Source organism: Amblyraja radiata, chromosome 32, assembly GCF_010909765.2.
Source record: "Amblyraja radiata isolate CabotCenter1 chromosome 32, sAmbRad1.1.pri, whole genome shotgun sequence".
NCBI lineage: Eukaryota > Metazoa > Chordata > Chondrichthyes > Rajiformes > Rajidae > Amblyraja > Amblyraja radiata.
This window is the reverse complement of record NC_045987.1, coordinates 12,245,354-12,258,883: the sequence shown is the minus strand read 5'-3', so window position 1 is coordinate 12,258,883 and position 13,530 is coordinate 12,245,354. Positions and strand designations below refer to the sequence as shown.

Here is a 13,530-nt window from a genome sequence, read left to right as displayed (position 1 = left end):
TCTAATCAGATGTCAGCGCTTGAAAGAAAACAGCTCTCTCCAAAACATTCAGGCTGCGGCAATGAGTGGAAAAACAAATGCAACCGGGCTGCCTGGCTACATGGTTACAGAGGGTAACCATCTCCCGGCCGGTAGCAGTTCCCACTGTGTCCCAACAACCCGTGACACTGTTCTCTGGGCACAGTGGCTGCACTGTGCGAATTCACAAGAAACTGCAGATGCAGACTCTGAAGAAGGGTCCCAACCCAAAACGTTACTGTCTCAAATCCTCCGGGGATGCAGCCTAGCCCGCTGCGCTGCTCCAGTGCTTTGTGTCTTCTTGCCTACACATGCCTTCAGTATCCAGGGCTGGGAACGAATGGAAAAAAAATCAGCAGAGTTTCCCAATGAGACATACTGCTGAGTGGGTACACAAAAATGCTGGAGAAACTCAGCGGGTGCAGGAGCATCTATGGAGCGAAGGAAATAGGCAACGTTTCGGGCCGAAACCCAAGGGTTTCGGCCCGAAACGTTGCCTATTTCCTTCGCTCCTTAGATGCTGCTGCACCCGCTGAGTTTCTCCAGCATTTTTGTGTACCTTCGATTTTCTAGCATCTGCAGTTCCTTCTTAAACATACTGCTGAGTGGTGTGTCTGCGGACTTCAAAAAGCAAATAACTACGATGTTGGGAATCCAAAACGAAAAACAGAAACTGCGGGAGGTACTCGACAGGTTTGGCAGCATTTCCAAGAAAGGCCACAAACCTGAAATGCTCTCTCTGCTTCGCTCTCCACAGATACTGCCTGAGCTGCTGAGAGCTTGCAGCATGTTCTGCTTTTATTCACAAGAGCTGAAGGTTACATGGGGCATTGTAGTTAAAGGTGTATTTGCCTTACAGAGCGCAGCGCAGGAGATTGGTGAGGAGACAGAAGACGGTGCAATCTATACCATAACGCTGAGGAGGGTGCAGGTGCACCACACAGCGAGCAAAGGACAACGATGGCTTGGGGTAAGCATTGACCCAGTACATCACTACCAAAATCCCACAGTGCCGGGACCACCCCCAACTCCGCCAGTTCCCACCAGTAACCCGCTCATGGTTATTATTAGCAACATTCAAAATAATTGCTTTGAGTGACCATTAAAGACAAAGATGTAGAAGAACAAGCGATACATTTGCATTTCTGTCACACCTGTGTGTGGAAGGAGTGCTGAGGTTGCGTGCGAGGATGTGGCCAGGACTAGAGTCAAGTCACATTTATTTATATAGCACATTTAAAAAACAACTCTCGTTGGCCAAAGTGCTTTACATTTGTTATAAGAATAGTATAAACAAACAAACTACATACATATAGCCCTCGTTCAGTGGACGTCAGGAAAGGCTTGGGAGTATAGATACGTTTTTAGTCGTGACTTAAAGGAGTCAATGGAAGGGGCAGTTCTGATGGGAAGGGGGATGCTGTTCCACAGTCTAGGAGCTGCAACCGCAAAGGCGAGGTCGCCCCAAGCTTATGCCTAGACCGCGGGATATTCAGCAGCCCCAAGTCGGCCGATCTGAGGGACCTGGAGGTGGAGTGGTGGGTGAGAAGACTGTTAATGTAGGAGGGGGCAAGCCCATTGAGGGCTTTGTAGACATAGAGGAGGGTCTTGAAATGTATACGGAACCGCACAGGGAGCCAGTGGAGAGAGGCCAGGATCGGGGTGATGTGGTCCCTTTTTCGGGTGCCCGTCAGGAGTCTGGCTTGAGCTATTGGGAAAGTTTGGGCAGGCTAGGTCTTTATTCCTTGGAGCGCAGGACAACGAGGGGTGAACTTATAGAGGTGTATAAAATCATGAGGTGAACAGGCTGAATAAATGCATCATGTATTTTTCCCAGAATAGAGGTACCAAAAAACTAGAGAGCATAGTTTAGTATAGTTTATTGTCACCTGTACCACGGTACATTGAAAACCTGGATTGTATTGCGTGCTAACGAGTCGGCGAGAAGACAATACATGATTACAATCAAGCCATCCGCAGTGTACAGATACATGATAAAGGGAATAATGTTTAGCGCAAGATAAAGCCAGTAAAGTCTGATCACAGATAGTCCAGGGGTGTTTTTAAACGTGAGAGGAAAGATTTAATAGGAACCTGAAGGGCAGCTTTGTCCACACAGAGGGTGATGGGTATACAGGAGGACCTGCCAGACCAGCTAGTTGAGGCAGGTACAATAACAGCATTTTAAAAACATTTGGACAGGTACATGGATAGGAAAGGTTTGCCCAAACACAGGCAAATGGGACTGGCTTAGATTGAGCATTTTGGTCGGCATGGATGAGTTGGGCTGAGGACTTGTTGTCATGCCTCATGACTCTGTGACTCTATCCACTGTTTCTCCCTCAATGTATGCTCTTGGCTGTGTGCGTCTGGCCATTTGTATTACTTACACTGGAATTTCTAGCTTACTTTCATGTTGCATTTTGTCTGATTGGCTTGTGTTACTCAGCCCCTCCCTGGATAATTTTGCCCGAGCCATCATGGGAGCTGGCATTTAGGGCTGTAATAATGTTTTGTTGTTGTTTATGCAATACCATGTAGCAGCGGGCAAGAAGCTGACCTTGTCCCAGGCCATTTCAACAGCAGTGATATCAGGGCGTTCAGTTCTGAATGTCTTGTCTACAGTTTAATGCTTTTAACCCTGGGTCCCTTGCGTCCTGACATGATGTGCATCTCACAAGGCACTGGAAGCACTCAGCAGGTCAGGCAGCATCTCTGTCGGGAATGGACAGGTGATGTTTTGGGTTGGGACTCTTCTTTAGATTGGAGAAGGGTCTCGACCCAAAACTTCTTCACCTGTTCATTTTCTTCACCGATACTGACGGACCGGCTGAGTTCCTCCAGTACTCTGTGTTTTGCTCACGATTCCATCATCCGCAGTTCCTTGTACCCCCTATGACATGCCTCTGCTTCTTCTTAACAGGTGGAGAATGAGTCTGCCATGAATCTGTACGAAACGTGCAAAATTCGGACCATCAAGGCCGGGACCCTGGAGAAACTCGTGGAATACCTGGTATCGGCCTTTAAAGGCAATGACTCCACCTACGTCACCATCTTCCTCTGCACTTACAGGGCCTTCGCATCAACCAAACAAGTGTTGGACCTACTGCTCAACAGGTGACTGCAGCGGGCTGGCCTGTTCCCTAGAGCGGAGACAGCTGGGGACGGTGACTCAATAGAGGCCGTTAAGCCGTGTGAAGATTCGATAGGCTTAACGTAAAGTTAATTTGTGCTTGTAAAGAGATGAGATAGAGGGGGACTTAAATAAAAGCAAGTCATTAAAAGCAAATTAAGGGGAAAGCTCTTCCCAAGGAGCACTTACATGTAGAGCTCAACATTGTGAGCTCGAGCTGAAGCAAATGTATTGAAGAGAAAACTAGTTAAATACTTGAGGCAGAAAGGAATAGAACGTTACAATGAAGAGATGTGTGGAGCACGAGTGTAATTACCTCAGCTAATTTTTGTCACTGGCAAATTCAATCGAGCCACCCCTGTAGCTTCACTGGTAAAGAGCTGATAAAAGACTTGGAGGCATGGTGTCCTTTAGTTTATTAGGGCTAAGCAAGAGCTGGCATTCCCATTGTGACAGTTCTGCTCACTCTATAGCTCACCAGTAAAGCTAATATCTGGCTTTTCGCATTGAGAATGGTTATTTGGCTGAAGTATTGGATGTTGAAACTGCACTCCAGTCTGAGTCTTTCCTCTCATGACCCAGTACAACTGGCCCAGCAGAAACCCTCAGGCCACTACTCCAACCCCCCTGGAATCTGCATGGTGCATCACCAGCTGATCCAGCAGAGAGACGGGATCAAACCCGAGTCCTTTAGAACGAGAAGCTACAGTAACTGGATATTCAGTCTCATCAAATTGTTTTCCCTTCATATAACCTGAACTCATTTGTTTAAATCTCTCGTGTTTCTTACAGATATGGAAATTTGCATCAAATGAATGGAGACGTTTCTAAACTTACACCTGATGACAGGATGGAATTGAAAAAGTAAGGCCTTTTGTGTACCAATACTTCTACAGCATTATTAATCATTTATCTCAGAATTTGAGGAAGGACATTCTTGCTATTGAGGGAGTGCAGCGTAGGTTTACAAGGCTAATTCCCGGGATGGCGGGACTGTCATATTCTGAGAGAATGGAGCAGCTGGGCTTGGAGTTTAGAAGGATGAGAGGGAATCTCATTGAATCATATAAGATTGTTAAGGGCTTGGACACGCTAGAGGCAGGAAACATGTTCCTGATGTTGGGGAGTCCAGAACCAGGGGCCATAGTTTAAGAATAAGGAGTAAGCCAGTTAGAACCGAGACGAGGAAACACTTTTTCTCACAGAGAGTTGTGAGTGTGGAATTCCCTGCCTCTGAGGGAGGTGGAGGCAGGTTCTCTGGAAGCTTTCAAGAGAGAGCTAGATAGGGCTCTTAAAAATAGCAGAGTCAGGGGATATGGGGAGAAGGCAGGAATGGGGTACTGATTGGGGATGATCAGCCATGATCACATTGAATGGCGGTGCTAGCTCGAAGGGCTGAATGGCCTACTCCTGCACCTATTGTCTATTGTCTAATACTGAGTAACAGTTTTTGCTAAAACTTGTTGCATTCTGAAAAGAACAGTACTGTCAAATGAGAATGATTGTTATTTGTGAGGGAGGGCTATTTCTAGGTGCCAAGTTTTCTTGCTTTGCACATTTGTGCTGTGCCAGTGAATGTTGAGGGGATTGGCATCTGCTTAGATGTGGGCTGTAAGTTTGATGTTCTTTGGAAGCAGTTTAATTCTCATTGACCTTTGCTCATACATAAACAGATGCTCTGACGATGGGTTTTGTTTTTCTTTGGTAAGGGGGAAAAACTCTAAACCTACCTCTGGAGGTTGTAAGGAATGAATTCCATGCAAGCCAGGTTAGTCAGTGGTGGAGATGAGGTAGACAAACTTCCTTTACCCTCTACAGTCAGTGCTCGGCTATCCATGAAAATGTTTATTATTTATTCGCGAGGCTAAGGCAGCATTTCTTTCTGCATTGCTCATTTTACCCTGAACCAAGATGGTCGCATGACTATTTCAGAAGGCAATTAAGAGTCAACCCTTTAGTGTGAAGGAGCCAGGCATGAATTGAGATAGGTAAGAGTGGCAGGATTTGTACCTGTCAATGAATCATTGAGCTGTACGGCACGAAATATGCCCTTCAGCCAGCCAACGAGCCATGGTAATACAGCCGTTTGCTGTTTGTCATAAAGCATTAGTCATTCATCGCCAGGTGTTCACATGTTTTTCGTATTCTTCTTTCAGTACCATTTCAAACATTCTTGGAGCCTGGCTCGATCAGTATTCTGAAGATTTCAGGAAGCCACCGGATTATTCCTGCTTGAAGCATCTCTACACTTACATCCATCAGATGTTTCCAGGTTCGGATCTGCAACGCCGTGCTCATGTCCTCCTTGGCTCATTCCAAAGGCACAAAGAGCTGGACCTTGTTCAAGGTAGGTTCTTGCAGCACCATGCCCACACCCCCAAACCCCACCCTGCACACAAGAGAAAGATGCCACAACACGTTCACTTTCTCCTGGCACTTAGTCTCTCACTTGTAATATTACTTCCTGGCAGTGGGTATAAGATGGCTGTTGGCGACCACCACCACTCACCCTCACAATGATAAAGAGGGTTACAGGGAGGAGACTCTGTGGGGTTTGGTGCAACCTCACAACTTCAGTAATCCTGGATCGATATAGACCTTTGGTGTTGACGATGGAGTTTGCCTCTTCTCCAAGTGGGTTTATTCCAGGTGCTCTGGTTTCCTTCCCCATTCAGACACTTGCTGGTTGGTAGATTCATTAGGTACCTTAAACTACCCCAACTGGATCTAACAGTGTAGCTGATGGGCGTGTGAGCGGGAATAATTTAGATACTGCGATTGATGGGATTACTTTGAAAACAGCAAAGAGTTAACAGGCCAAACAGTCACTGTCACGAGGAAATATGAAACATGCGAGATGGAGTGAAGCTAGAAATACAGACAAGAACAAAAGATATGTTGTTGCTTCTGTGTATGTAAATAATCTCCACAATGTTCTCGTCCCGGCTATTGTGTGTTTCTGCGAATCCAGCAACACGCTGCTTGCAATGTGCTGAACACCATATATCCATGTGGTCTGTGGCAGCAGTTATTGCCTGCCCAGTCTGTTTCCAATTATTTTGCTTGCAATGGTTTCTAAAAAGTTGAATAACCGCAACTCATGTTTACCGATTGCTTTCAACATCCCAAGAATGTTATCAAACTCATTGGACTGTGCAAGGCAAAGAGATTGGAATCAAAAAACTATAATATTGTGAAATCCTGAAAGAAAAAATGCTAGAGACACTCAGCAGGTCTGGTAGCATTTTTGGAGATTAGATAAAGTGCTTATATTTCAGGTTGATGGTTTTCCATAAAAATTGACCATAAATGTTAACTGTTTTTCTATCTGATCTACAAGGAATTTCCACCATTTTCTGCAGATAAATAAGATTTTAAGCCCACGTCCAGGTGGCTAGTAGAGCTGCTGCCTCACAGCCAAAGACCCGGGTTCGATCCTGACCTTGGGTGCTGCCTATGTGGAGTTTGCACATTCTCCCTGTGACCTTGTGGCTTTCCACCCACATCCCAAAGAATTGTGGGTTTGTAGGTTGATTGGACTCTGTGAAATTGCTCTGAGTGTGTATGGAGAGGTGTGGGACCATCCCCCTCCGCCCCATGTTTTGTAATCCGGACTTTATCAAACGCTTTCTAAGGGCTGAATCGGCCCATTTGCAGGGCCTTTCAGCGACCGGCGCAGCTTAAAATGAAACTGCTGCATCGAGGCTCACGATGATGAAGCCCCCGTCGGCCGATGAAAGGCCCCGCGAACGGGCCGATTCAAGTCCCACGTTTCAGGGCGGACGAAGCTGCTGTTGCTGGAGTTCGGAGTCAGTCACCGACCAGGTCAACTCCCGATGTTACTGTCCACAGGGGCCACGGCCGAAGTCTCGCATGTGTGTGTGTTTGTGCGCGCGCGCATGCACACGAGTGGCCGCCAAGACATTGTGTCCCCCGCATGTTTTGAAAGCGATTTCCGTGCCTGGTCAGTGTGGACTTGGGCTGAATGACCTGTTTCCATGCTTTATCTCTAAACTAAACGAGAAGAGATGTTTTTCAAAGAGTACTTTAAAGAAGGAGAAATTGGGAGAGGCAAAAGGGAGTGAATTCTCGGGACAGACAGTTGAAGACATAGCTGTCAGTGGTGAACAGATAGGACTAGTAAGAGACAGTTGAGAACCTAACCTGTCACTCCTGACCTGACGGTGAAGTGGAAAGCTGATGATTGTTGACTATATCTTGTGTTGTGTTTACAGCGGCAGATCACCGTAGCTGTACCTTCACGATGGTTGAGGAGAACGGTTTTGAAGAGCCAAAGCCTGACTTCCTCTCCTTTGTTGCCAATGTGGTGGCCGAACAGTTCACCTTAATGGACGCGGTGAGTGGACATGAGGCTTGTCGCTTACCCGACTGTGAAAGCACAGAGATGATTTGTTGATTGGCAATGAGAAATCATCTCCCATTCCTGTGCCCCGGAGGAACTATTGGCTTGAACTTTAAATTAATTTATAGTGTACTGCTGGAGGAACAAGGTGCTGGAGGAACTCAGGCAGCATCTGAGGGCCCGACCCAAAATGTCGTCTATCCATTCCCTCCTCAGATCCTGCCTGACCCACTGAGTTCTTCCAACACTTTGTTTAAGAAGGAACTGCAGATGCTGGAAAATCGAAGGTAGACAAAAGTGCTGGAGAAACTCAATGGGTGCAGCAGTATCTCTAGAGCGAAGGAAATAAGCAACGTTTCGGGCCGAAACCCTTCTTCTGACTGAAGAAGGGTTTCGGCCCGAAACATTGCCTATTTCCTTCGCTGCATAGCTGCTGCTGCACCTGCTGAGTTTCTCCAGCATTTTTGTCTACCTTCTTTCAACGCTTGGTAGTTTTCTCCGTTGCACTTTGTGGATTAGATTCAATGTTGTTAACTTTCTACAGCGCCAACTTACCCAGCTGAATGAATATTTTCACCTTGTATTTAAGCAGGCAGAGGGATACAAAGGTTGAATATCTGACAATTTTGAGCTCCCTAGGGTGGGCTAGTTCATGGAGCACGCTTGGTTGTGGTGGCCCTGTAAGAATTCCCAGTTTAGAGGGAGATATGCATTGTCACATTCATGCCAACTGTATCAGGCTCCGCCCTGGGACATGAATTTGATCACTTACATTGGAACACATGTAGACTAGTCCGCCCCTCTAGAATGCACTGAAATTCACAATTATTCAAATAAATCAACGTACAGAGGGTTGTTGATTTTCTATGATTGTTCTGTTTTCTGGATGTTCAGGTTATGAGTTTGTATTTCTTTTGTGCAGGAGTTGTTCAAGAAAGTAGTTCCATATCACTGCCTGGGAAGCATCTGGTCCCAGAGGGATAAGAAGGGGAAGGAACATGTGGCACCAACAATACGCGCCACCGTCACACAGTTTAACCGGGTCACCAATTGTGTCATTGCAACCTGTTTGAGTGACAAGACGTTGAAGCCTCAACAGAGAGCCAAGATCATAGAGCGATGGATTGATGTGGCCAGGGTAAGTTAGAAGTCTGAAGAAGGGTTTCGGCCCGAAACGTCGCCTATTTCCTTCGCTCCATAGATGCTGCTGCACCTGCTGAGTTTCCCCAGCAATTTTGTGTACCTAAGTTAGAAGTGAGGCAGGTGTATGAGAAATATTTCTAAGCACCAGCGTTGTATTGGAAAGGCATTCATGACCATCCCAAATGGTGGAATCCCAGTCTAAGAGGAGTCAGTGAACATGGCAATATCTGGATAAGTCACTGCATCTCCATTACAGCCCAGAGCTTAAGTTGCCAACTCTGGTTGGAGATGTTCCTGGAGCTTTAGCCACAAGACCTCCCCATCTCCATTGTGCTGCCCATACCTTATTCTACACACCCAACGCCACCAGCACTTTCCACTTTTCAATTAACTTCCCTCATAAGATTGTTAAGGGCTGGGACACGCTAGAGGCAGGAAACATCTTCCCCATGTTGGGGGAGTCCAGAACCAGGGGCCACAGTTTAAGAATAAGGAGTAAGCCATTTAGAACGGAGACGAGGAAACCCTTCTTCTCACAGAGAGTGGTGAGTCTGTGGAATTCTCTGCCTCAGAGGGGGGTGGAGGCAGGTTCTCTTGATGCTTTCAAGAGAGAGCTAGATAGGGCTCTTAAAAATAGCGGAGTCGGGGGATATGGGGAGAAGGCCGGAACGGGGTACTGAATGGGGATGATCACATTGAATGGCGGTGCTGGCTCGAAGGGCCAAATGGCCTACTCCTGCACCTATTGTCTATTGTCTATAATAAACACTATGGAACCGATGCGCCACTATATTCTGCAATTTGTAACTTCCCCATTGCTTTATCTAGTGCACTTGGCTTTAACTTGATTGTGTTTATATATAGTATACCAGATCTGCTTGGAAAACATAGCTTTTCACTGTACCTCGGTGCACATGAAAATAATAAACGTAATCCTAATCCACTAGCTCCCTGAGTGAATGAGTAAAGGGCTGTCATGGCCAGGCCAGGTGGTTTGATGACTCCACTAGGAGTTGAATGCTTTTCCCTACAGAGCTGCTGGGGTGAGGAAATACAATGGGATATTGTGGGGAAAAGTAGAACAATAAGGAATGGAAATCTCTCTGTGACTCTCAGTCACAAGCTGTGGCCTCTTAATCACTCTGATTTAAAGTTTGGAAGCACAGCATAACACATGGCTGTTATTAACCATGTGTGTTCAGAATAATCAAGCAAGGGCAAATGTCCACATACAAGACTTCTGTGTTGAAAAGAAAATATTCCTTTTATAATCCATCTTCAATCCTTCCTTCCCTTTGTCACAGGAGTGCAGAATCTTCAAAAATTTCTCCTCGCTACGAGCCATCCTCTCTGCTCTACAATGCAACTCTGTCCATAGACTCAAGAAAAGTTGGGATGAGGTATCAAGGTAAGACCAAGATAAAGTGCAAATTGTCAATCCTTTATTATGTTAAAAAGGTGCTAATTCCTCTTTGGATGTGGATTCAACGTCATTTATTGCTGAAAACTCATTCGTAGTTTGTTGCCTCTAATCTTCATTCTCTTGCTTGATTTCCTATCTTTCCCCTCTGTAATATTATGCTCAGACCTCCAGCCATCTCCCAATCATTCAGCATTCCCATTTTCATTGACTGGATCTATTTAAAAGTCCTGATCCTTATTTTTAGATCCCACGTGGTAACATCACACAATAACTATCTGCAGTCGAGCGCAGATAAAGATCTGTGTTCCTTCATCTCTGGCCTCCTGAGCTCCAGGTTAACCACTTCCCCTTTGACTGGCATTTCTTCAGTTGTTTCGATGCTAAGCCCTGGAACTCCCTCCTAAACCCCTCTCTTTTATCCTTTCAGATCCTCAATAAGTCTGCCACAACAACTGGGTCACTTAGCATTTGCCTCAATAGCTTTTCATAAGCTTTAATGTCATGTCTGTAAAGTTCATGTAAAGTGCATGGAGATGTTTCATGTTTAAAAGGTGCTGTGTTAATGCAACTTGTGGTTATTGAGTGATATTCTCCCCATTCCTTGCCTAATTTGCAATTCTCTGTGTGTGTGACCTGAGCAGTCCGTTTCCTTATGGAGCTTCATATCTAGGCCTCGACCCTATGCAATGGTGACCTGCCCTCAACCCAGAATGTTTGTGCCCATCTCTCACCTCTCAGAAAACACAGCAGTGACCAGAGAATGAATGTGAGGCCTTCCAATTTAGTGCCGTCTAGAGGCCTTCCAATTTACTGCCATCTAGAGGCCTTCTATGGAAATTAACCCAGCAAGAGATTTAACAGTTGGCATCATTTGGAATTACTTTGACCATCTTTCCACAGAAAGGACAGATAAGGAGCTACTTTACTTCAGAGTTTTAAGAGATACTAGACCAAGTGCAGACCCGTTGGGTCTGCTCCCCCAATGGTGTGATCCCCCAACCCAATATTCCACCATGCACTCGTCTCCTCCAATGGAACTGAAGCCGTTCCCAAATGTAAGATTCCAGCACTCCCCTGCCTCCCTCAGCAGTGGATTTAAAAAAAAATCCAATTGCACCTCCCCTGCCTGCTGCAGCAGTAAAAGGTTCAGAGTGTTCCTGTCTTGCAAGTTTGTTTCGAAGTGTGTTGGAAGCTGATAGGAAGGAGCAGCCGTCAACAAATCAAAAGGCAGAAAGTCAACGAATCAAAAGGCAGACAGGCAGCCGGACGGCAGCCGGTCGGATGGCACGAGAGTTTTAATAGTATATAGATACAGTAGCATGGAAACAGGCCGATCGGCCCACCGAGTCCACACCGACCAACCATCGCCCATTCACACTAGTTCTATGTTATCCCATTTACTCATCCACTTCCCACACACTAGGGGCAATTCACAGAGGCCGATCAACCAACAAACCTGGTTGCTTATGGGATATGGGAGGAAACTGGAGCATCCAGAGGAAAGCCATGTGCTCACGGAGAACATTCAAATGCCACACAGACAGCGCCCGAGGTCAGGATCGAACCCAGGTCCCAGGGTCTCTACATCAGTTCCACCAGCTGCGCCAAAGTAGTTTATGTTAAATCGTGGTGTATTCATGTATAATTACTACATGTGCATTTTAGAGCATGATATTTGAGAATAGTAAAGAAGGAAAACCTGTTTAGGTTTCGTCCATCCTGAATCCAGCTGGTACAGTTCTAGTTTCCTGACAGGTGCTTGTGGTGTGGCTCACATTGTTGCCAAAACCCTACCCTTCAAAGGTTGGTGTAGGATAAGGAGATAGTTTGTACATTTCAATATATGTCATGAAAATTGTGAAGCTGGTGGACTAGCCAGCGATTTGAATTTAGCGAATGGAGAATTGCAGTGTTGTTTCACAGAAACCAGATACCAAATGAATGGGCAAGATGATGTTGAGGTACATAACCTGGTGTCTGCAGTCCTGTACAGCAAGGATTGGAAATACACGTTGCACTGTGACAATCTCCAGCTGTGCTTGGATGTAAACTATTCTATGTAGTGAACAGGATGGATATTGTCCCGCGCCTGCTCCTCAGTAACACGTACAACGTGTACTCTGGAAGCAAGACCTTGCAGATTAGGTTTCCTGGAATTGTGCACAAATCAATTCTCGCTTCAATTTCCAGTTTCCCCTGTTCTGCTCTGAATAGGAATTTGACTGTCTAATTGAAGGGTTGTTCAATATGCTATAGTTATCAGTTTTCCTGTGAATAGCAAATTGTGTTGCACTGCTTCTGACATTTTATGTCCGTTTGGAATTTTGCAGAGAGAACATTCGGATATTCCAAGAACTGTCCGAAATCTTCTCTGATGACAATAACCATTCCCTGAGCCGTGAGCTGCTCATCAAGGTAAGAGTTCACTGTCTTTCTAATAAACTATAATGCTTCTGTCCCACTTAGGAAACCTGAACGGAAATCTCTGGGGACTTTGCGCCCCGCCCAAGGTTTCCGTGCGGTTCCCGGAGGTTTTTGTCAGTCTCCCTACCTGCTTCCACTACCTGCAACCACCTGCAAACTCCGGGAACAGCACAGAAACCTTGGGCGGGGCACAAAGTCTACAGAGGTTTCCGTTCAGGTTTCCTAAGTGGGACAGGGGCATAAGGGTTCTCTTTCCCAATCTTGGTGGGATCCTGTTACCCAGTGAATGTTCACCCCACCGTAAACCCACACAAGTGGAAGATCACTGCATGGACTTGATTAGTGTCCATACTCTTTCGCCTCCCGGCATGGCTGAACAGAGATAGGACATGCCAATCCTGAATGACCTGCTAGACGCCCCATCCCGGGCCCAATAAGATCAATGGGCGGCACAATGATAGAGCTGCTGCCTCACAGCGCCAGACACCCGGGTTCAATCTTGACTATAGGTGCTGTCTGCATGGAGTTTATACTTTCTCCCTGTGACTATGAGGGTTTTCTCTGGGTGCTGCGGTTTCCTCCCACAGGTTTGTAGGTCAATTGGCCTCTGTAAATTGCCTTGGCATGTAAAATACAAAAAGGGGATAGAAACATAGAAACGTAGAAAATAGGTGCAGGAGTAGGCCATTCGGCCCTTCGAGCCTGCACCGCCATTCAATATGATCATGGCTGATCATCCAACTCATTATCCCGTACCTGCCTTCTCTCCCCTTAGCCACAAGGGCCACATCTAACTCCCTCTTAAATATAGCCAATGAACTGGCCTCAACTACCTTCTGTGGCAGAGAGATAACATAGAACTAGTGTACGGGTGATCGTTAAGTGAAACTACTAAAGTTAAGGCACCCCCATCAACTGTCTGATAATTTGTCTTATGTACCATGCACTGAATCAGGATCCCTCTGGTATATCATTGCCTTTAATTCTGCGCCATCAACTTTCCACTTAGAGTTTTTTATTATTGAA

General features: G+C 46.0%; 1 protein-coding gene across 5 annotated transcripts in view; it reads left to right on the top strand.

Moving 5' to 3' along the window:
• ralgds (ral guanine nucleotide dissociation stimulator) overlaps positions 1–13,530 on the top strand; it is a 121,902-nt gene that overhangs the window by 94,721 nt on the left and 13,651 nt on the right. For all 5 annotated transcript variants that reach the window (XM_033048892.1, XM_033048891.1, XM_033048895.1 and 2 more), the window contains exons 2-9: positions 878–988; positions 2,942–3,135; positions 3,944–4,015; positions 5,308–5,498; positions 7,387–7,508; positions 8,437–8,652; positions 9,962–10,065; positions 12,411–12,495. In XM_033048892.1, the coding sequence (XP_032904783.1) occupies positions 878–988; positions 2,942–3,135; positions 3,944–4,015; positions 5,308–5,498; positions 7,387–7,508; positions 8,437–8,652; positions 9,962–10,065; positions 12,411–12,495 (1,095 nt within the window). The remainder of the gene's footprint in view (positions 1–877; positions 989–2,941; positions 3,136–3,943; positions 4,016–5,307; positions 5,499–7,386; positions 7,509–8,436; positions 8,653–9,961; positions 10,066–12,410; positions 12,496–13,530) is intronic.